Source organism: Schistocerca piceifrons, chromosome 10, assembly GCF_021461385.2.
Source record: "Schistocerca piceifrons isolate TAMUIC-IGC-003096 chromosome 10, iqSchPice1.1, whole genome shotgun sequence".
In the NCBI taxonomy this organism is placed as follows: Eukaryota; Metazoa; Arthropoda; class Insecta; order Orthoptera; family Acrididae; genus Schistocerca; species Schistocerca piceifrons.
This window is the reverse complement of record NC_060147.1, coordinates 146,244,995-146,270,131: the sequence shown is the minus strand read 5'-3', so window position 1 is coordinate 146,270,131 and position 25,137 is coordinate 146,244,995. Positions and strand designations below refer to the sequence as shown.

At 42.2% G+C, this 25,137-nt stretch overlaps 1 protein-coding gene across 4 annotated transcripts in view; it reads right to left on the bottom strand.

Annotated features, from left to right (window-relative positions):
- LOC124719018 overlaps window positions 1–23,438 on the bottom strand; it is a 50,860-nt gene extending 27,422 nt beyond the window's left edge. The window contains exons 1-2 of one of the 4 annotated variants that reach the window (XM_047244686.1): window positions 23,339–23,438; window positions 1,992–2,056 (exon numbers count right to left, since the gene is read on the bottom strand). Coding sequence is in view for 3 of the 4 variants with exons in the window: in XM_047244687.1 (XP_047100643.1) it covers window positions 1,992–2,056; window positions 23,232–23,274 (108 nt within the window). In the remaining variant the exon portion in view is untranslated. Of the gene's footprint in view, window positions 1–1,991; window positions 2,057–23,231 lie in introns of all 4 variants that reach the window. The other 3 variants (XM_047244687.1, XM_047244684.1, XM_047244685.1) reach the window with 3 other exon arrangements.
- Window positions 23,439–25,137: the final 1,699 nt, after the last annotated feature.

The following is a 25,137-nucleotide window of genomic DNA, read 5'->3' as shown; positions in this document are numbered from 1 at the left end:
GGAAGAGGCAGGAGCGGGAAAGGACGTAACGGAGGAAAAAGTTGAAGAAAGTGACACCGGATGGAGTCTCTCGTACTTTTAGCGAGCCTCAGTGTAAGACGGGCAATCCGGGGACTAGATCGTCTGTAAGCTGCGCAATCTAGTGAGCGAGGGGAGTGGCGGTTGTGACAATTGACGTACACGGGTGGCAGAATACGGGGGGTTCCCTCGTGGACCGCGTGTCCACAGTCACCACCCCGAGGGTCCGCCGTACGGTGGGAAAACGTATGCCGAAAACTCGAGCACCGAAAGCACCTCGGGGGTGGTGGGACGTACGGCTTCACGTCACATCTGTAGCACATAACCTTTACCTTCTCTGGGAGGTATTCCCCTCTAAAGCCAAAATTTCTTCACACGTCGAACAAAATGAACGTCGCGTCACTCCAGATTCGCCACAGTCCGTCGTCATCTCGCAGGGTGAGATCCCTACGAAAAATGACTCCGTGGACCGCATTCAGATCGGTGAGCGGAAACGGACATTAGGACACTGCCGAAATGATCACAATCGAAAAGAGCTGCAGATCGGGTGGCAGACGAAGCTTTCGTAAACAGGAAGCCCGATCGCATCTTGTCGAGAGATTCCATTTCACCAAACTCGTCCTCAATATTCTATCTGTGGTGGCAAATATGACCCCGTCCGTAGTAGTACAAATGAGGTAGCGGGGAAAGTGTTTCGTCCCGAGAAAGTGAGCACGGCCCTCTTGCCACAATGTAGCCAGGGAGGGAAAGGCTGCCGAGTCACACAAAGCGACATTCAGTGATCCTTCACCATCGGAATAGACGGCTGAGAACTGTCAGATTTTTGCTGCCCGATACGCTTCGCGCAGCAAGCATCTGCCCCGGTACCACACACTCTGATCGGGCTCTCCCCGTGGGCACCACCCGGCCACAGCCAGGGCTACCTGGCAGAGGCAGCTGTTGCCAGCAGGAAGACGAGCAACCACTCCTCGGCACACGTGCGGAGGGAACAGCTCGTGTATCGGTAGTGTCAGGGGGCTCAGCTAGACGGGTACATAACACGCCCACAACACGACTGCCTACACGTGCCGGTGACCTTGCGCAGTGGAGAGGGGAAGGAAAGGGGAAAGCAATCCACACTGCAGACGCTAGGTAGGGAGTTCTTCCCCAAATGGCTCACACTGAAAACAGGAGTTTAGAAGTGGGGACCTAAACATCAGAAAAGATGATAGAACAGGCAGGAGGAACAAGCAATACAGAGAACCAGGTGGATAACAATGTCCACATAAATTAGAACACCGAAAGAGGGGAAGGAGGGGGCAGTGGGGAAGGACTGAGGATGGTGAGGGAGGGGCAGGATGAAGGAAATGCAGCCCAGGTACAAATAATGGGCTGCAAGAGATCGGGGCCCCGTGTGCGCCACGTGCAAACTCCGAAAAGAACCTCGAGAACCCTGGGGGAGGGGGGTGGGGGGCACTAAGCACAGAAAATATGTCTCCGTTCACTGCCTAACACAAAATTCTCCCGGTTTTGTCAGCGAGTATGGGCAAATAGTGTGTCATATAGTATACCGTTCTGCATTAACTGTTCTTTGATTCCCTAAATTGACGATTGTGACACATCCACTGTAACAAAAAATGAAAGGCTATTTTGCACAACTGTACAGAACTGTAAAACCTAACAAGTACTTTAAACATGTGGCAGCTTTTCTTCTAATGAGTTACTCCAGGTTTTTTACTTTTCCAGTTACATCAGTTAGACACACAACTGCAAACTTACAGTACGAACTTTGTAAGTGATACATTCCGACCAGGCAACTCAATATTATGAACTTCACATTGTAATCTTTTCCAGTACCAGCAATCAGAGAGAAATTAGCTGCACGATTTTGTTCAACACAGTGACTATGTGCTACTAGAGCTCCTTAGGGTTTTTGTACCACATATGAGCAGAATATTGCATCAATATACAAACAGGACTTCCAAAAGCCTTACCTCAGTTTGCACACCTCCTGCAGCTGGCCCAAAAAACCCGTGTGCAAGAGCCAACTCCACAACACCTGAAATTTAAAATATTTATAAAGTAACTACAAAAAGGGAAGAAAATATACATAACAGAAAACACACACACACACACACACACACACACACACACACACACACAATGTTGCTTGCTCCACTCTGTTTATTAATGTCATCACCAAACACCTGCCCACACTGTATGTATACATGCATCAGTTTCTTTTACCATTTTGATCTATGAGTGATATACAGGAAGCAGGAATAAAATAGAAATCCATGTGCCACATATTCTACCACGTTTATGCTATTAATTTGTCTGAATGTGTCAATATCAAGCACAGTTGCGTAAAATCCCCATATTCCCTCTCGGTCCCAACACATTAATAAAAGCGAGTGATTATAAGACATCACTTCGCCATACTTTTTTATGTAGTCACCAATCAAAGCTAACAGCTTGCACTGCAATCTACAATATGTTTAAATTTAATATGCATATCTACTACTCTCAGACCAAATGATGCCATTATAAATTACACAGTTGCATTTTAAAATAAATGCAGCCTGATGACAATCAGATGAGCAGTACTCCAAAATGTATCCCCACATCCAGTCAATTTTACTACATATATTCATGTTTAAGGTTTATATGTTTACATTCCAACATGCATAATTATTCTTAATGATATTTAGTCATATACAGAAATTATTTTAATTGGTCATAAATTGTACAATTATTGTTTGTAATGTAAGAAAATATCACAGTCATATCTTCAGTATAAACTGAAACAGAAGCAATTTACATAAAACATGAATTGTCATAAGAAACCATTAGAACTGGAGGGAAGTGGAAGTTATAACTCAATTATGTATGAATTTAACATCATGTAAAATTTATTGTTAAAACAATTATTACAGTATGAATTTCAATTTAAAATAATGCAAATTTTTTCACCTTCACTACTGAAGCTCACTAAAAGGGGAGTACTTCAGCTGTCACACAAGGTGTAAACTATGGAAAAAAATCACAGGGGAAAGATGGAGAACAACAATAGAATTGCAGCTGCAAGACGGGCAATATGCCTTCAGAAATAACAGATCAATAGTGGATCTAATTTTTAGTATCTGCATGCTGATGGAAACATACCAGGAGAAAGGCAAGAACCTGTTAACTGTGTCCCTAGACGTAAAGGAGGCATATCACAGTGCTACAAGGGAACACATCTGGAAGTGCCCGAGGAAAAAAAGAGACGTACGTCACGGACCGGTGACGTCATGCGAGACTGTTAGCTGTGTACGAGTTGCCGAGGGGCGGTCTTTGCGGTTTCGGACGAAGGGTGGAGCTCGACGAGGCCATACATTGCCCCCGCAATTGTTCAGCACTGTTCTGGACGACATAATACGGAACGTGGAGAAAAGTTTTTGTGAACTTAATGGAGTAGCCTTTGCTGATATGATCTCGGGGTGAAACAGATGAGAAAGTTCAGACCAGGCTCAAAATAAGGAAATCCCCGTTCCAGGAATACAGCTTCCACATCGATGAGACCAAGACGGCGATGATGGCAGTCAACAGACTTGGACATCTGGCAAGTGTGAAACTGTATCACCAGTGAGACTGTATGTACAGTTTTCTGCACCTCAGTAGATTACCGACACTGAGTAGTTGCTGAATTCTGCACATAAGTGAGAATCCTTTCACAGGCTCCAGATTCCTGAAAAAGTGACATTAATTATGTTAAACAACTACTTCATACCAATACTGATCTAGGGTACTTTAGCATGCAGCCTCACAAAGAGTGTCCCAGAGACTGCAGGCATCAGAAATTAAACTTCTCCGACCAACGGCCAGAAGAAGTTAAGCAATGAGGTGGTGAGACAGCAGGCACGACTCGGGACATCCCTTCTGGACTAAAATGGCACATCCAGAGTATGGTGATACACTCGTGCAATGAGGCTGGAGCCGACAACAAAAGCCCAAATAAATTCAGAAAAAGAAGTGTAAGAACGTACGCTATAATAAGACACACAACCTTTCATATGGACGTAATCGAGGATGGCCACACTGCCAGAGGGTGGACAATAGTTGGTGTTCCCCGTGACAGGCTACATGCAGACAGGATGTGGAAGAAGCTCGTCGACAATAGCCGGAAAACTGCACCCGTACAATGATTGTGGTTACTGCAGAAACTGTAAGAATCTTTAGACGATTTTAAATAGTAACTAAACTAAAATACCATCAATAGTGCACGTACAGGTTTACACTGTTAAGGACATATTCATATTTCGGCAGCTGTGCCTGCCGAATCAGTTCAGCTCGGCACCGGAACAATTCAATGTAAAAGTTTGTGAAAGAGAAATTTAAAGTGCTGTCCAACTTTTATTTCACAATTTTCAATTTATGTAAATTAAATTAAATGCTGTCATATTCAAAATAAGAAAAACTTGGGCCTTTCCTTTTTAGTAGTGAGCAGATAAGACCATCTGTATTACGCCATTACAGAACGTACAAAACTAAATATATTTGCTTATAAAATGAAGTCTCTTGCTCTTAAAAAAATTGCAAGTAAGCTTTCTATCTATTACGACTAGCCGATCTTTGAAAGTGGCGCCGCGCAGTTACACGTGTCCTCTACGTACGGCGCTGTCTGCCAGCCGTGCAGCAGCAGTGCCACCTAAGCGGCCAGCCAGCCAGCGGCCCCTAACTCGGACTCAGTTATGATTTGACTGTTAAAGTGTACACACGTCTCACTCTGTTTACTTGATCTGTGACTTTCATGTATTACGTCTTCCTTGAAATATATTTGTTCAACTTGAAGTAATTACAATTGGCGACGAGGATGGGATTTTTTCTTTTCCATCGTTGACACACATGTTTCCATGGCTACTTTAGAGCAACTATTGCAAGGTCTCATAGAACAGCAAACGTTTCTCACAAATGCGATTCCCGATTTCGTCACGGCATCAAATGCGGGGCGTCTCTCGTCGTCGTCTCTACCTCCTTTTCCTCCTCACGACGAGACGGCGGAAGACTGGTCTGATTACGAAAAACATCTTTGACAGCACTTCTTGGCATTTCACGTCGTGGATGACCAAACGTGTAAGTCTTTGTTCCTTTCGTGGATTTCACCTCAAATGTATAGGTTGTTGTCGCAATTGGCTCCTTTGAAAGATCCTGTGTCTTTGTCCTTTGCTGAAATGTGCTCACTTCTGTCCGTCTATTTTCAAAAGCAAACGCATGTGGTAGCCTCTCGTGTTGCCTTTTATTGTTGTCAAAAACAACCGAATCAATCCCATTGCGCTTGGGCTGCTGAACTTCACAGCCTCAGTAGAAAGTGTCAATTTGTTACTGAAGATCACAAAGAATCCTACGCCGATTTCACGGTACGGGATGCTATTATCCGGTCGGTGCCTGACAAAGAAGTTAGGCAACGTGCCCTTCAGTTGGCAAATCCGACTCTAGATTAAGTCCTATCCATCGCTCAGTCTTTTGAAATTTCTCGTGCCGCTGGAGCGCAAATAGAGGCGTGGGGCGACGTCGGGGAAATACAACCTCTGTGCGACGTTGACGAAGCGGGTGGTGTGTCCCCACTGGCCGACGTGGCCGCAGTACACTCCCAAGCGCAGCCTCGGCCTAACCGTAAACAAACCTCTAAGAACCTGCAGCAAAACCCATGGCAACTTCCTTCATGTCCACGGCGTTTTACAAAACATTCACGAGAAGATTGTCCACAAAGTTGGGCCATGTGTCACAAATGCGGGACAGGGGGGAGGGGGGGGGGGGGGGGGAGGGGGGGGCCCGCATACACGATGTTCATGAACATAATGTTGTACTTCTTCCCTTTCAGGGAAGTTGTTCCTCACTGTCAAATTCAAATGCAGGTGGATACTGGCTCTGCTGCCACTATCATCAATTCTCAGACAAATCTTCAGTTGGGTTCTCCAATCTTGTCACCTGTCACTAGGCAATTATGGACTTACAATAAACAGAAAATTTCTCTCTTGGGACAATTTGGTCCTGAGGTATCTTACAAATCTGTCATTCGCACTGTTCCCATATTTGTGGTCGACCATAGTAATGCGGAGAATCTTTTTGGTTTCGATGCCTTTCGCGCTTTTGGGTTCTCCATAGATGACTCTGTCAATATCGTCTCTGCTCAATTGGATTCTTCGTCAACGACATTTTCGTCCCTTTTTCTCCTGGGTTAGGCCGTGCAAACGACTTTGAAGCTCATATCACGCTCAAACCCACTGCTCGGCCTAAGTTTTTTCGGGTTCGGCCCATTCCTGTGGCCCTTGGTGATCAGGTCAAACGGTCTTGCTTCCTGTCAATTCCAGTGAGTGGTCCTCTCCTGTTGTCGTTGCTAAGCCAAATGATGATATTTGTCTCTGTGGCAATTTCAAAGCCACTGTAAATGCTCAATGCCTTATCGACACTTACCCTATGCCTCAACCTGAAGAATTATTCACTAAGCTTGCCGGAGGCCGGTATTTTTCTAAACTTGACCTGTCAGAAGCTTATCATCAACTTCCTCTCGACACTGCTTCCAACCAGTTTCTGGTCTTTAACATGCCTTTCGGCCTCTATCAATACCAACGATTGCCATTCAGGGTTGCCAGTGCCCCTGCTCTCTTTCAGCGATTCTTGGAACAATTATTGCTCACTGTCCCTGGGTGTATAAATTACCAGGACGACATTGTTGTCACTGGCTCCACCACTGACTAACATCTTCAAAAACTCCGTACACTTTTTCATGTCTTACAGACTGCCGGTCTTAAGTGTAATCTTCAGAAATCAAAATTTTTTCAGGCATCTATCACGTACTTGGGGTTTCAACTCTCTCGGGATGGTATTCGTCCGCTTCAGCAAACTGTCACTGCAATCGCTGCCCTTCCCCGCCCTACATCTGTTAAGGAACTGCAGGCCTTCTTGGGGAAAATAGCATACTGTCACAAGTTTTTACTGTCTGCTGCTTCGGTGGCTCAGCCGCTGCATCGCCTGTTGCATAAAAACGTGCCTTTTCACTGGTCCGCGTCATGCAATGCGGCTTTCCAGAAATTGAAGACTGCTGAAACAGGCCCCGTACCTGGCTACTTATCGACCTGGCCAACATCTCGTCCTTGCCACGGACGCCTCTCCATACGGGGTCGGTGCAGTCCTTGCGCACCGTTTTTTCTGACAGTTCTGAACAACCCATTGCTTACGCCTCCAAAACGCTCACGGATGCCCAACAAAAGTATTCTCAAATTGAAAAAGAAGCTTTGGCCATTATTTATGCACTTAATAAATTTGGTGTTTTTCTCTATGGATCCAAATTTAATCTTGTTACAGATCACAAACCACTTGTTTCCTCGTTTCATCCATCAACGTCACTTCCCGACAAGGCTGCACACCACCTCCAGTGTTGGGCTCTTTACTTGTCTCGTTTCAATTATGAGATTCATTTCTGCCCGACGGCTCAACATGCGAATGCTGATGGACTGTCTCGCCTTCCCATGGGTCCTGATCTGGCATTCGATAGGGATGAAGTTTTGTGTTTCCACCTGGATGTTGCCGAGCAGCGGGTTATGGACGAGTTCTCCATCACTGGGGACTGGCTGGCAGCTGCTACGGGTTCTGACCCTACCCTCTCCCGGGTTTTACGCTGTATTCAGAAGGGTCGGCCAGATCGTCCGTCCGCTAAGACTTCTGATCCGTTGCGGAACTACTAAGCTTTGCATTACCGCCTCACGGCTAGGGATGGTGTTATCCTCCTTTCCACCGAAAATGCTTCGTCGCGTGTTGTGGTACCTGCGTCTTTGCGTGCTTCGGTCTTGCGCCTCCTTCACCAAGGGCACTGGGGTCTCTCTCGCACGAAATCTCTGGCGCACCGTCATGTGTACTGGCCCGGCACGGACTCTGAAATCACATACACGGTCGCTGCCTGCGGCCCTTGTGCATCACAGGCCGCCGCCCCGAAGTCATCTTTGTCACTGTGGCTTTAGCCTGAGAAGCCCTGGGAGCGTATTCGTGCTGACTTCGCAGGACCTTTTTTAGGTACTTACTGGTTTCTCGTTATTGACGCCTACTCTAACTTTCCTTTCATTGTCCGTTGCACATCGCCTACCACTGCGGCAACCACCAATGCTCTAGCTCGCATTTTCTCTTTGGAAGGCATTCCCTCTACACTTGTTACTGATAACGGTCTGCAATTTGCCTCTTCCGATTTTGTGGATTTTTGTGCCCGTCACGGCGTCATGCATGTCACGGCCCCTCCGTTCCATCCACAGTCAAACGGTGAGGCTGAACGACTGGTCCGCACATTTAAGGCTCAGATGAGGAAACTCCTCACTTCTTCTTCTGCTGCTGATGATGCGCTTCTCCAATTTCTGACTTCTTACCGTTTCACCCCCACGGGAGACCACAGCCCGGCTGAGCTCTTACATGGCCGACAGCCCCGCACGCTACTTCATCTTCTGCGGCCTTCCACCTCACGGCCGCAGGTGCCTTCGCTTGGCAGGTTCACCGCCGACGACCTCGTATGGGTACGGGGATATGGCAGGCGGCCAAAATGGAGTCCTGGCCGCATCTTACGACACCGTGGCCGATGCCTGTATGAAATCCAGACGGACTCGGGTGTTGCAGTGCGTCATTCGGACCAGCTTCGGCCTCGAGTGCCGGCAACGCCTGTTCGGGATGCCGCTACACCACCTTCAGCTCTACCTGACGCTCGGGATCCTGGAATCTCTCATTACAATGCAGTCCTCTCACCATCATATCAGTGCCAGCACAAGAACTGATGCCACCAGGAGACATGCCCATGCAGGAACCAGATGACCATCATCTGTCGAAGCAACTCTACTCGCCTCCTTCTCCTACGGACGCAGACACATCGCCCGTGTCTCCTGTTATAACAACCGGACTTGCCGCAACGGACAGATTGGTGCACGGGGCCCCAGCAGATTCGACCCCCACGTCTCCTGTCATCTCGACCCGTTATCATCGGGGACACTTTCATCCATACGGGAAGCCTCCTCCTTGAGACTTTGCGACCAGTCAAGCAACACCTATGGATGTTCGCAATCTAGGGCCACCTCCATCAAGACCTGTGCAAAAAATTCAAAGGGGGGACAAGTGTTGCGATTCGCGAATGATTGGACTTTATTATGGAAATAGTGCTAGGACAATAATTATTATAGCAGGGATTTTACAGAGGATAATAATCAAAATAAACCATAATCTACCATTGGCCTTTATGATTAAGAGATTTACAAGACATTCAATTTCGTTAACTTCAAATGGTGATAATGAGATATTTAAATGAGGTGAGGTGACTTATCAGTGAAGGAATGCATGCAGTTTCTTGTATATGAATGATTTTGTGAGAAAAGTCATAACGATAAACCTCCCTTTAGCCGCACTATATGGAATGTAAACTAGGAACATTTATGTAACTTCATTCACACCCATTTTGTTCTCAACATCCAGTTGTGGAAAAAGTTAGGATTTGTTCACAGTTTCCTCTGCTCATCTTCCTGCAACACGCACATTTTCTTCAAGTACCCATTCCACACAACTCAGATATTGCTAAGGCCGGTATTACACTATCAAATTTCTTTGTCAAAGATTTGATCAAAGATGTGATCCAATATTCCATCCAATATATTTGACAAAGATCTTTGACGTAGCGCTACAAGGGGTATTACACTGTCATCAAATTTTTCGTCAAAGTTCAAGATGGCTGACAACAACTTGTTCTTAACCGGAGCAGTTCTACGTACTCCAATTGCATTGTGTGCACATGCGGAAAAGAAGTGGGGGGGAAAAGTGGAACCATACATACGAGGTTGACAGTCTTAAAAGTCCTGGGATTATAACTTGATAATAAATTCAGTTGGGAGGAGCACACCACAGAACTGCAGAAATGCCTTAACAAATCTGTATTTGCAATTCGAATGTTAGCAGACATAGGCAACATAAAAATGAAAAAGCTTGCATACTTTCATTCCATAATGTCAAATGGGATAATATTTTGGGGTAAATCTTGAAGTCGAACAAAAGTTTTCAAGGTCCAAAAGCGTGTAATACGTATTATTTGTGGAGTAAATTCACGGACCTCCTGCAGAAACCTCTTCAAAGAACTGGGTATACTAACTACTGCCACTCAGTATATTTACTTCTTAATGAAAATTGTCGTAAATAATATATCTCTTTTTCCAACAAACAACTCAGTTCATACATCAATACCAGGAACAAAAATGATCTGCACAAGGACTTAAAAGCACTTACTTTAGTTCAAAAAGGGGTCCACTACTCAGGAACACTCATCTTCAATAATTTGCTAGGAAACATAAAAAATTTAGTTAGAAATAAAGATCAGTTTAAAAGGAGCCTGAAAGACTTACTACTTGCCAACTCCTTCTACTCCAATGGTGAAATTTTTAATAGAAACAAATTATGTATTGTATTTATTCATACTATTAGTATTTTTATTTCAGCTTAAAAAAAATCGACATGTTCCACATCCACGAGGATCTCCTCAGCACGGATCTATGGAACGAAAAACTAATCTAATCTGGGTGAAGCCGTGGGTTTTACAATGACACGATAAAAGCATTCAACAAAACTTGTTACGTGAGCTTACAGTGGAAGACGTCAAGTCGTACATCAATTACTTAAGAATGGATGAGCATACATTTCTGTATGTGCTCAATGAAGTGTATCCACATATCACAAAGCACAATATTCACTTAAGAACTGCTACATCTTCAGAAGACAGGCTCACTATAACACTCCGATTCCTTGCTACAGGAGAGGGTTATGTTATGTTAGGTTAGGTTAGGTTAGGTTAGGTCAGGTTAGGTCTCCAATCTTCTTAATCTATTTTTGTATTCAGGTGCCTCACGCTGTAAAGCACCTCATCAGCTTCAGACATCTCCATTAATTTTGTAGTTGTCGGCACACACCAATTGTATTTACCGGCAATGGTTATAAAAACACTACAGACGACAGAACGCTGCAGCGATGCTAGCGCTCCATGTGGTAACATGTCACATTGCAGTGAACAGAAGACAAGCGGTTTCTTTGATCAAATATACAGCAAGGCCCTAGATTTGATCAAATATTGGACGACATTTGACAAAGTCCCTATTACACTATCAAATATCTTTGACAAAGATATTGGACAAAGAAATTTGATAGTGTAATACCGGCCTAAGGTACAATGATCTTTAACGTTCCCATCTAAGGTCAACTAAAGCTAGTACAGCAACAGTAATATGCCTACTCCCAAAGAAGAAGCAAATACAACGGCAGACCCACATGACCATTACTTTTACATTAAAAACAAAGTTAATAAAGGAAGAAATCCCCTCATTTTCAATGGGTAAACACAGTACGAGGGCTGATTTAGTTCTTGGAAAACTAGATTGAGAATGCTTACACATTCTACTACCACCACAGTAAAACAGCTGATGGCCATGGTCCACAACTATACAAAACAAATTAGGCTAAGTCAGATTTCTAGAAAATGAAGTATTCTTAGATTTCAGAGTTCAGCATGGAGTTAAATAAAACTTCAGACTTACATAAAATGTTAAGTTTTATGCACTGAAAAGTGCATAATAGGGTGGGAACAGAAATTTTGCTTTTAAAATATGGTGCTTTCTAGTGAAAGCACCACATTTTAAAAGAAAAATTAAAAGAATAAATGCTTTAACGTACCACCAACAGCTAAAATTTCTAACAAAAAAAGTTTTTCAGCAAATTGAGAGCATACTACAAACAGAATGCCTAGGACAAGATAAGATCCCTGGATGGGTTACATACAACAAATGACAAAGTATAAGAAAAATCGACAGGAAATTTGGACATTTCTCTCTGTTGTTGGCAAGTATATATATTTAAAAAAAAAAAAAAATCGTTAACTGTGATGAGATGCATTAAATTTCATTTGGGGGCAGATAGGGTACAAAATTGGTTGAATCCTTATTAAAGAAATAATCTAGCTCTTTTTATCGACACAGGAAAACCACAGAATAGTTAATCCCAGATGGGATTCGAACTGTCGTCTCTCCGAGACACAAAGTTAACAAAATTGGCAGACAACGCGTGCACTGTTATCTAATGGCAATGAGGAACACCACTATTCCAATTCGAGCACACACTTTTCTGGTGCTGTTGAAAAATAATTGTAGGATGAACATCCAGTGGTATGGTCCTCTTCAAAATTTACTTTCCTGCAGCTTTATAACCACTTCTCAAAGACTGAAGAATGTTTGTGCTATACAAAACATTAAAAGGAGATTAAAAACATTAGCCTTTAATAATCGAGTATACAGAGAAAATCAAAACTGCACAAATTATTATGTAGCAATTTAGTTACCTTACACTTCTCAGTGTTATCCAATAGCTTACATTTCATACCTTGTGATGTGATGTAACAAGAACACAGAGCTTTAAATTTCTGTTTTAGCTAATCATCAGTGCATCACAGAGTACTGGTGTAAGGATTATGAACTGCAGCACACGGTATTATGACTGTGCAAGTTGCTAATGTAGGTCTGCCTCAAAGGGTGGGGATCATGTATCTATATTAGCTTTAAAGCTTGAGAAAATCTGACCACAATTAATGTAATTGCCAGCCACTGAAGCAACAAACCTAGATGTCTATAAGAAGTTAACCATTCTGAGTGTTTACCATTCACCTACTGGTAATGTGAACACTTTCGTCAACAAATTAACTGAAGTTCTGGAAAGGGTTTCAGCCCCTGAAACCAGCATAATAATACATGGAGACATGGATATTAACACAGATGTTGAGGGGGACATTAGTAACAGCTTCCCAAACATTTGTGAGCACTTCTGGTGCGGCACAACTGGGAAACAGTGCTATAAGGTTTTCAAACGGTGCAGTTTCAACTTTAGAGCAGGTACTTACAGGGAAAATTTTAAGTGTTTATATGACATCTCGAAATTTCGGATCATTACTGTCAGATAAACATGCAAAACTGCAAGCCTACAAAAGGATTTTCTAAAATCTTAAGACTTATAGGTCATCGGCAGATCAAAATTGGGATGAAGAGCATATGGAAATTGATATAGAAGCTAAACACTCTAAATTTCACGCATTGTTTAAATTAATTTTTTTGGAATGACAATTCCGAAAGTATCCATTTCTTCTGCTCCAGATAAAGAAGAGAGATGGACAGTTATGGGTATTCGAAAGTCCTCAATGACACAAATGTCTCACTTCCTTTCAAAAGTACCCCACTGACCCACAGTTTGTCAAGTACTATTACAGGTATAAATACAAAGGTGGATACTACTTGCAGTGAAAAATCCGTTTGATGACAAATTAATATTGTCACAGAAGAAGCTGAGTAGCACCGTGCTATAGTGGTTATGATACTAAACTGCTGCACGGAGGATCGCGAGTTCAAAACTCACCTGGACTGTTCGAGTACATTTTAGAAGTATCCACAAATGTCAAGAATCATTGTACTGGAATATTCTATAGCTTTATATTTACTGTATGTGTTCTGGCCGGAGGCAGTTCACTCCGCACTCTTGTATGTGCAAGTGCCGAATAAACTTTCGTTAAGTGAAGTTAGTGTTCGTCATTCATCTAATTACACCTTCTTCTACGTGACATTATTCTGGTGGAGGCGCCGGGTATCGGAACTTGCGATAGCGCACATTATCAACGGCACAGTGGCTCCCGTCAGGCCACGACAGAGCCGCCGTTTACACGGCAAGAAACCCGAGTTCGAGCCATATTCGACAGATCGCAATCTACCGGAGACAGAAGAAGAAGAAGAAGAAGAAGAAGAAGAGGATGTTACGATGACAGCAACTGTGTGCCGCCACATGAGACATCCTTCCGGGTTCTCTGGTGATGATGGCCAAGATCCAAACAAGTGGCTGAAAGTATATGAGCGTATAGCCAAATTCAACAAATGGGATGACACCGTGTGTTTGGCTAATGTGTTTTTCTACTTGGAGGGCACTGCCAAGCAACGGTATGAGAACAACGTGATGTTCACAAGCTGGGAAGTATTCCAGGACGAAATGCACAACTATTCTGGCGACACACAACGACAAAAGTGCAAATTTCAAGATCAATTAAAGTGCAGGGCACAAAAAGGAATCGCACTCGAGCAGTTTGAACAGCTTCCAAATGTCGCATCAATGTCTGTGACGCAGGAAGCAACTAATTTCACAAGTGTTCATCAGATAGTGAGAGAGGAAGTTAAGAAGGCTCTCGGATTGCACGGCGAGCAAAAAACCGAGACGCTTCGAGAGGTCATAAGGGAGGAAGTGGAACAGACACTGAACCTAATCTCTCGTCCTTCATTTCCCTTTAAAATGGTGAAAAAGTCGAAACCCAGGTGGAATTACATTCCTACAATGCCGCACGAGGAACCTGTTTGGGCACCGAGGAAGACTGACGTCTGGACAACCAAGTATGTTTCAACTACAGACGACCAGGACACGTGGTGCGCTATTGTCGAGAAAGCCGGCGGATATTTGATGACGCCCGCGCCAGAAGACAGCAGACTCATCTTAGTCGATGCCAACTCTGGGACGACAAAGATGAACAAGAAGATGTGGGCGCAGGAAGACGTAGGTCACCATCGCCACAAGCTAGCCGCTGGAGAGGATGCTCCAACACACCGATCGAGGTCTCCATCACCATTTAGAAGCTCCAACCAATCACGTAGCCACCGCAACCCAGAAAACTAAAGGGTGCGACCTTCTTTTGAGGTGAGGCCGCCGAAAAGAAAAATCCTCCGCTGTCGATCACTACAAAAATGATAGGAAACTGTCGATATCCTCACGGATGGCCAACCGGCCCAAGCTCTTGTGGACTCTAGAGCATCATATTCAGTCATTTAGGAGAAGTACCGTCACCAGTTGCAGACCGTATTCATCGACAACAAAATATTTCTGCTGAAGGTGGCTAGTGGGAAATATGTAAAACCTACAGGAAGATGTACTATTCGTGTGGGTATAAGTGGCTATACACAGCCCTCAGAATTCATCATCTTAAAAGAGTGTAGTCACAATGTCATTCGCGGATGGGACTTTTTGAAAGCTTCTCGGGCAATTATAGATTGTGGTCACTCGAAAATTATGCTAGACGAGATGAGATACTGTGTACAGGAAGATGCGCATCCGAGTGTGCAGAGACTGTATGCTGGATGAAGTTATCATTCCTGTAGTCAGTGCTAGAAAGGTAGCTGTCACGTGTCATGCCATGCATCAAGCCAAGGGTCTTATAGTGGAATGTAAGGAAAGCATACCACTGAAAAATAGCTTGGTCATCCCAGCCTCTGTCGTCTCATTTAAGAACGGACTCAGTTAATTGTGGATAGTTAACTGTCACCGAGAACTGCAGATCCTTCAAAGACGCAAACTCTGAGCCGTTAACTGAAGAACAGCTGAGCGTCACAGAAACCTCCCGTGCCGAGTCTGTGGGTGAAATTGGCGCTATCACTACGAGACAAGATCTTCTAGCTCGACTATCACCAGATTTCACTAAGGAACAACAGAAGAAGCTGCTTGCCATTCCTCAAGAGTTCTCTGAATGCTTCAATCCACAGGCGAAGAGCAAATTAGACAAATCGACGGTGAAACACGGATTAGCACTGGAGACCATCAACCAATAAGCCAGAAAGCATACTGTGTGTCAGCAACATAATATCGAATAATTCGTGACGACGGTTGGTCGATTGGCGTTGAAGGGACCAAACAGCAAGGTCATCAGTCCCTTGTTTCAAGTGTGGTCCATTCAGATAGTTTGACATCTCAGAAAAGTCAGAACGATAAAAGGGAAAAGGCTAAAAAACGTAAAAGTGCAGTCGTGTCGTCAATGGTAAAAACAAAATGAGGTAAGTCAGCAAGAGAGCGACCCCAAGACTATGCTAGAGACAGGAAATATCCCACCTCTGATGCAGTAGAGGCAAGACCACCTGCGACTTAAAAGTGTTCAACTGCTAGAATGTAGAAGTGCGTATGGGAAAAGGAGACTAAGCAATTCTAAAAAGAGATAAAAACGGAGTAAAAGGGGAAGAAAAGAGGATCTCGGCCAGGGAGGGGAGTCAGGAATCGCCAAACACAGCTTACAGTGGGAGATACCCCAAACACAGCTTACAGTGGGAGATACCCCAACACTCACCGCCCTGCCCCAACACCAAAGTGAGATTAAAAACCTTAAAACTGAGAATAAAAACCACTTTCCCGGAGGAAACTGAGAACCAGTTCGACTATCCAGGAATCGTCAGCCAACATCAAAGGTAAAGTGCGGGGAAGTCTGTACTTAGTACGCAGGGCCAAAAGAAGGGGGCATTCCACCAAAATGTGGGCTACTGACTGGAAGGCTCCACAACCACGAAGTGGGGGTGGCTCATAATGCAAAAGAAAACCATGTGTCAGCCTGGTATGGCCGATGCAGAGATGACACAGTGTGGTCGAGTCCTTTCAGGAGAGGCGAAAGGAAGAATGCCACGGGCCTGGTGTCACCTTAATCGCACGAAGCTTATTAGACAGGGAGGTAGCCTCCCAAGAATTGACCCATGAGTGTGCAAGTGGAATTTGATGTGAGGCCACAAATCCACTGCAGGAGGGATTACAGAGAACATGGGATAAGTGACTGCTCCCCCGGCCAAATGATCAGCAAGCTCATTACCTGGGATACCCACGTGTCCAGGGACCCAAAGAAAGTCAACGGAAAAAGCAGCACGGTGAAGATTAGCGAGATGCTCATGGATGGCCGAGACCGAGGGATGGTGCGAAAAACACCACTCAATAGCCAGAAGGCCTCTCACTGAGTCCGTACATAACAAAACGCGGTTGCGTTGGGACTGGTTAATAAAGGTAAGGGCCTGGGAAATTGCCATCAATTCTGCAGTAAACACCCCACATGTAGGTGGCAGCAGATCATTTTCCGTGCCAACAGAGGACGTGAAGGCATATCCCACACGATCACCAGATTTAGAGCCATTGGTGTAGAAAACAACAGCATCCCGAAACTCCGATAAAAGTCAGCGGAAAAAGGAACGGAACACATTGGGGGCAGGCAATCTTTCGGACCTCGGCAGAGGAGAGCTTCTGTAAAGTTTGGAAGGTAGGAGACGAGGTACTGGCAGAAGTAAAGCTGTGAGGACAAGGCGTGAGTCGTGCTTGCGTAGTTCATATGGTAGAGCACTTTCCTGCGAAAGGCAAAGGTCCCGAGTTCGAGTCTCGGTCCGGCACACAGTTTAAATGTGTATATACTGTATGTATTCTGACTGGAGGCAGTTCGCTCTGCGCTCTTGTACGTGCAAGTACTGAACAAACCTTCATTAAGTGAAGTTAGTGTTTGTCATTCATCTAATTACATCTTCTGCAGAAAATAAAAGCAAAGTGATGTAGGAGGTTATAAAATAAGAAACTCGAAAAGGCAGACACAGGCATAACAACATACAAGTAAAAGATGGGGGTAGAACGATGGAAAGTTATTGGGAATTATCAAATTTTGTAAATACATGTAGCACCCACAATAACTTACGAAGCAAGAAAGACGATGACGACGACAATGATGATGACGACGATCTGCACAATAGAGCTTAATTTAATAAGTTGCAAGACTGTACAACAAGTAAACAAGAAGTTTTCAGGCACAGGTGAAGTTACTGTCTCAGTTCTGAAGGTGTGCACAGATAGCATGCAAGCCACATTAACAACCATCATAAATGAATCTTTCACTTCAGGTGTTTTTTTCCAGAATATCTAAATATAAAAGAGAAAAGTAATGCTCCAAACAATGAACACTACAGACCAGTTTCACTGCTGTCTTCATTCTCAAAAATAACTGAAAATCATGAAAGAGAGGCTGATAAGTTACATGAGTAAATACATCTTTAATGAATGACTGTGTTACAGGCATTTTCTTAGACTTGTCCTAGGCTTTTGACTATTAACTACTACTGACAAGCTAGAAGCACTAGGTATTAGAGGCAATGAATACGAGTGGTTTCAGTCTTGCTCGGGAAACATCCGAACTCCAATTAGAGAAAGCATATGACAGTCTCAAGGATATTTAGAACAGAGTAGTACATAACAAATTAATGTTGAAATAAAAAAAACTAACATTACGCATTTCAGAATAAATAGAGGAAGCAACTCTGTCATTTTAAGCTTAGGTGATAAATCTATAGATTGTATAGCATAGGGATGAAAATAAATTGTCAGCTAATCTGGAGTGAAAAACAAAGACAGTGGCAAAAAGACTCATCAGCATGCTATGCTCTTACGGTGTTAGCATCAGTTTGTCACAGCCAATGTCTTGTAGTGACATACTATGCCTACACACACACTCAGTTCTTAGCTATGGGATTTTCTTCTGAAGACTGAAGGCACAAAACATGGACACAGTTTTTAAATAGCAGAAAAGTCCATAAGGAGTGGCTGCAGTAGTCCGGTTCATTGCAAAGAGTGATTTAAAGAAATTGGGCATCTTTACTGCACCCAGTGAGTACATATAACAATCTGTGGTGCACATCAGGGAAAATATTAGGGTCACTACACATCAAAACATGCAATAATTCAAGGATTTGTAACCCTCTATCTCAAATTTTCACAAAACTTTGCACATTTGTTTGTACTTACAACATAGGAACATCTGCAAAATATTTTTGGTCTCAGACTATAAATTTATTTTATATCGAATTTTAAAGGTAGTGATATTCTGATAACTGAGCTCTGCAAGAATTTCAGTGCAAAAATGGTATTTGTCTACATAAATGCCCATAATTCAGGTGTTTATGAAGCTTTTAACTTGATTTTTTTTCAGAAGTTAAGTAAGGCATACAGTTAACAAATATCCAGTTATTGAAGCAGTAAAGTTACAAAGAAACTTTTTTAAAAATACTTATATATGTCAATTTTGGATTTCAGAAAAAGTGCAAGGACGTGGAAAAATGCTTATATCTCATTTCTCCAAGCCACTGAGAACCTGATTTTGGTCTTAAATAATCCCTTAGATTGTAAGCTTTCTAATAAAATAAAAATTTTAATGTGTCTTCTGCTAATTGACACACACCTGAAATCAAAATACTTTTTGCTGTGACGGAAAAGGATCATTTTAAGTAAGTTCAGCCATTCACTGCCTCAGATGCAATGGTATCAAAGTAGCCTATTTAAGTATAACTCATTCTGGGGAAGCAAGTTAACTTTAAGTGTGAAAATTTATTTCCTTTCATTTGACTAATTAAGTAATTTTTTTTAAAGATTATTATATATATGATTCATGTGTTCAGCCAACATGAAAACAATGAAATAATTGCTGAAATTCTTGGTTGAGAATAAGTGGCATGCAACGCTTGGACTATTTGGCCTCAGTTACTCTCTCTCTTTCTCCGAGACGGGTCATATCTGTTTGTCGTGGTGCCTGTATAAATTACGTTTTAAGTGAATTGTTGTTGTTGTTGTGGTCTTCAGTCCTGAGACTGGTTTGATGCAGCTCTCCATGCTACTCTATCCTGTGCAAGCTTTTTCATCTCCCAGTACCTACTGCAACCTACATCCTTCTGAATCTGCTTAGTGTATTCATCTCTTGGTCTCCCTCTACGATTTTTACCCTCCACGCTGCCCTCCAATACTAAATTGGTGATCCCTTGATGCCTCAGAACATGTCCTACCAACCGATCCCTTCTTCTGGTCAAGTTGTGCCACAAACTTCTCTTCTCCTCAATCCTATTCAATACTTCCTCATTAGTTATGTGATCTACCCATCTAATCTTCAGCATTCTTCTGTAGCACCACATTTCGAAAGCTTCTATTCTCTTCTTGTCCAAACTATTTATCGTCCATGTTTCACTTCCATACATGGCTACACTCCATATGAATACTTTCAGAAATGACTTCCTGACACTTAAATCAATACTGGATGTTAACAAATTTCTCTTCTTCAGAAACGCTTTCCTTGCCATTGCCAGCCTACATTTTATATCCTCTCTACTTCGACCATCATCAGTTATTTTGCTCCCCAAATAGCAAAACTCCTTTACTACTTTAAGTGCCTCATTTCCTAATCTAATTCCCTCAGCATCACCCCACTTAATTAGACTACATTCCATTATCCTTGTTTTGCTTTTGTTGATGTTCATCTTATATCCTCCTTTCAAGACACTGTCCATTCCATTCAACTGCTCTTCCAAGTCCTTTGGTGTCTCTGACAGAATTACAATGTCATCGGCGAACCTCAAAGTTTTTATTTCTTCTCCATGAATTTTAATATCTACTCCGGATTTTTCTTTTGTTTCCTTTACTGCTTGCTCAATATACAGATTGAACAACATCGGGGAGAGGCTACAACCCTGTCTTACTCCCTTCCCAACCACTGCTTCCCTTTCATGTCCCTCGACTCTTATAACTGCCATCTGGTTTCTGTACAAATTGCAAATAGCCTTTCGCTCCCTGTATTTTACCCCTGCCACCTTTAGAATTTGAAAGAGAGTATTCCAGTCAACATTGTCAAAAGCTTTCTCTAAGTCTACAAATGCTAGAAATGTAGGTTTGCCTTTCCTTAATCTTTCTTCTAAGATAAGTCGTAGGGTCAGTATTGCCTCACATGTTCCAACATTTCTACAGAATCCAAACTGATCTTCCCCGAGGTTGACTTCTACCAGTTTTTCCATTCGTCTGTAAAGAATTCGTGTTAGTATTTTGCAGCTGTGACTTATTAAACTGATAGTTCGGTAATTTTCACATCTGTCAACACCTGCTTTCTTTGGGATTGGAATTAGTGCTCAGTTAATTTCAATGGAAAATGTGATTCATGCAATGTCGGAAAATTACTAAAAACATCATGTCATTTTACAACCTGTACCTTAGTATAAAAACTCTACAAAAATACATGAGCTGAGTGAAGACCAATGAGATTTGGTATTGCTGCGATTAAATATAAACTTCCCACAAGATCAAGAACTACATTTGTTTAAAAAAAGACAGCTAAAACTTTCATCACAAGCAATGCATATTACACAATTATAGGTTACTTAGTGGATGGTAATGAAATGGCGTACTATAGTACCTTGTCGCATTTCTATACACGGTTATGATTTCGGTTTCCCAAGATTCATATGTCAAAATATAATGCAGTAATATCGGTTTGCTGTTTTTTCAGGTGGACTTATCACAGTTGGGCACTAACCTGTTAATAGTTTTAAAAGTTTAATTACTCTTTCTTGACGTGGAATGGCCCATTAATAAATATTGCACTAATAGTTCCATACATAATCTTAGAACAAGAGTCAGTCTGGAGTTACATTTATTGCAGTTGGCAAAAATACTGTCTCTATTGAGGTCGAAGTAGACTGTGACAGTGACGTCATCTGGACGCGTATAACAGGTGTATGTGAAACAAGTTAATTGCTGGATGTTTTTGCCACCACCCGATTCTGGTGTGAGAGTTCTAGTGTCATTCAAAGAAAGTCTATGGTCAATAGTGTGTAAATACCTAGAATATGCTATACTGGTGACAAACCTGCCAATTATAGACTGGGGTGTTTACGGATTCAATGTGGGGGATACAGCAGGCAGTCATGAGAAATACTTTTGAACATGTTTTCTTAAAACTGTGTTGCTCGGCTAGCTTGCCAACCCACATGCAATGGACATATCTTAGACCTTGCAGATAGAAATAGGCCATAGCTTATCAACAATGTCAGTATAGAAATGGGGATTAGCGTTCATGATGTCATAATAGCAATTACGATTATGGAAGTAAATAAATCAGTCACGAATGCTGGGAGAGTGTTTCTACTAGACAGAGCAGATAAGCAGTTATTAACATCTCAGATAGTGAGCTGGCATCACACAGTAAGATGGATGTAGAGGAATTTCTATTTGCTGAAACACAATGATTTCTACTCACGTCATGTACAAGCAGCAGCAATTCTGCAGTTACAAGCGACATTATTTAGATGGTTATAAATTACCACAGATTTTTGTAGTAACAAAAAAGTAGTGGCTCTCTTTGTTAAGATACATTGCAGAGTCGAGAGCGGAGTCTGAAACTGATTCAAGGGGCACAGCAGAATTTTCTCAGTCCAAAAGTCATCAGTTGGTGTCTTAGTGGAACTGTTTTCTATTTCAAGTGATCAGAAGCAGTCCAGGAGTCATCAGCAGTTCTCCTGGATCATTAAGGCAAATTTCAGGATACTTCAGTAATCTAGGATATGGCCCAACTCCTGTCAGTTCTGTAAATCTAGGGTTACTACAAGTACAATTAGTGTAACACATGGTGAGGAAATAAATTGGGCAGAAACCTCCATATTCATAGGTGTCCACATGCACTGATAAGAATTTGAATTGGAAAGAGCACATTTTGGAACTCATAAAACAACTTAGGTCAGTCACATTTGCACTTAGAATGATTGCAAATATTAGAGGGAGACAAATCAGTAAGATGACATATTTTGCATACTTTCATTCAATAATGTCATATGGAATAATATTCTGAACTAACTGATCTTTAACGAAGAGTCTTTATTGTGCAAAAACATGCTACAAGAATAGTATTTTATCTCACCCATGATCATCTTTTAGACTCCCATTTAAGGAATTGGGCATTCTGACTACTGCTTTACGGTATATTTATTACATAATGAAGTTTGTTATAAATAATCCCCTACAGCTCAAAAGGAACAATGATGTACATAATTACAAAACCATTAGAAAAAATGACACTCATTACTCCACATTAAGGTTGCCTTTAGCACAAAAAGGGCTGCCACAATACTGCAATATAAATTTTTGATCACTTACCAGTGATATTCTGACAGGCAGCAAAGTGTAAAATTAAGGCAAACTGAGAAATTTTCTCCTTAACAACTTCTCCAATTTCCCAGAAGAATTTTTATTACTGTATTGTGTAAAAGATTGTGGGTAGGAATTACTAACTCAACATCTATGTAGGCTTATATTTTTGTATAAAGTAAGTTTGTATGCTGCATTATCTGTTAGGCTTAATGATTATCACTGTGTTACTTTCTGAAATCCTAAATCATTTTAGGATTATTCTTGGATGAATAAAAGTAAATAAATAAATGAAAAGTATCATAACAATCAGCATTAACCTAGGTAGCACCCATCCACACAAATATCAACAGACGCCAAAGTTAACGCAAAACTGACAATGTGTGTTTCTAATCACGCATTTAGAACCAGATACGTCCACATATGCCTACACTAACCACCTTTGTTCAATTGTATAACATCATCCTCGAGGCTTTCCATCTCCTTCGCCTGTTTATCTTCTATTGGGCAACCAATTTCTCATCCAATAACCGGTACAACTTACACTTCCCGCGGACATGTAATCTAGTCAAAGATCTTCAAGTGAACCACAAAGAGATGCTATTTTGTCTAAAACTGACATGATGAGGCCGTGGCTTTGTACAATTAATGTAGGTGAAAGGCCCGTCCACACGCAACGATCTGTCTGCGCAAATGTCTGCGCACATCACATCTGCGCAGACAGATCGTTGCATGTGGACAGAAGATTTGCACCAGCCTCAGGTGTGTGCAAACCTGGAAGTTGGAGTTGAAGGTTTGAGCGAAACCTCTCAAATCTGTGGGTTCAAACCACATCTGCGCAGACAAGTTGGAGCGTGTGGACAGGAGATCGCCGCAAATCTGGCGCGAAACAGCTGTTTGCTCAGTCTAGTGTTTGTATTTGTGCGCACAGGGCATTAAAATGGCTGATACTCGTCAGTCTTCTCGGGAGTTTGTAAGTGAATTCATTGAAATATATAGAAACCACCCATGTCTGTGGAAGATTAAAGCAAAGAATATAGTGACTGAGACAAAAAGACAACAGCATACAATGCTCTAATTGAAAAATTGCGGGTATTATTTCACTGAACTCTTGTTTAGATATTGCAGTTGAAAATTCCAAATCCTTGTAGCTCCTTCCTGTTGCTAGGAATCTTAATGTTACCGCCAGGCGTTCATGAGGAGAAATTGCCCTTCTCTATACAAGTATTTTTTCTCATAAGCAAATAATTTCGCCAGTCTTAGGTTCGCCCTGCAACTCTCGCAGTAAATTTACGTGAGAAAACTGCTTTCGCTTTAGCAGCCACTGTCTATACCTTTTGACCACTTTCTCTGTTTCCTGCGGTTGGTCTGAATGTTTTTTACAACACAAGTTGCGAACACAGACCACGACAGAACTTCCTCCATTTCTATATTTCAAAATAACGGAATTAAATTTTTCACGTTTACGGGGAGCGTAGTCGCTTGCCACTGATATTTCTTTTCTACACCGACAGATGACGGGCGAGTAATAGATTGGGGTTTCTGTCGTGTGAACACATCACATTTGTAGCGATCTTTTGCATGTACAGACATCTGCGCCGATGTCTGCGCAGACAGATCGTTGCGTGTGGACCAGGCTTAATTCTTACAAAGAAGAAAACAGCAACCAGTCACGATTAATACTGTGATATATTTAGATAAATAGCGCCGTTACCGATTTCAAACTGGCAAGTTCATCATCAGACGGCTGTTCATATGCTTTTCAAGATACACTTTACATTATAGTCCGTTTTCGATTTTTATTATTCCACTGTGGCGAAGTATTTTTGGTGGGTTGTTGCCCTACGGTAGAAAAACAGTGTTAGAAGCGCCCTGTGTGAAAATAACTAACCTCCAAACGATGAAATACAGCGTAAATAAATATGTGAGGTTAAGTAAGTAAGATTTAAGTACCATAACCACTTAACCCCACATATTTTAATATTTATTTACGCTGTATTTCATCGTTTGGAGGTTAGTTATTTTCACATAGGGCGCTTCTAACACTGTTTTTCTACCGTAGGGCAACAACACACCAAAAATACTTCGCCGCAGTGGAATAATAAAAATGTAAAGTGTATCTTGAAAAATCATGTGAACAGCCGTCTGATGATGAACTTACCAGTTCGAAACCGGTAACGGCGCTATTTACTTAAATAAATAGCAGTATTGATAGTGGCTGGTTGTTGTTTTCTTCTTTGTAAGAATTAACCTACACAAGGAGATGTCTGTACGGTCGGGTTTCCATACGCGCGAATTATTTCCACATGCATTATCCCATCACCATTCACGTTAAGATTTGAT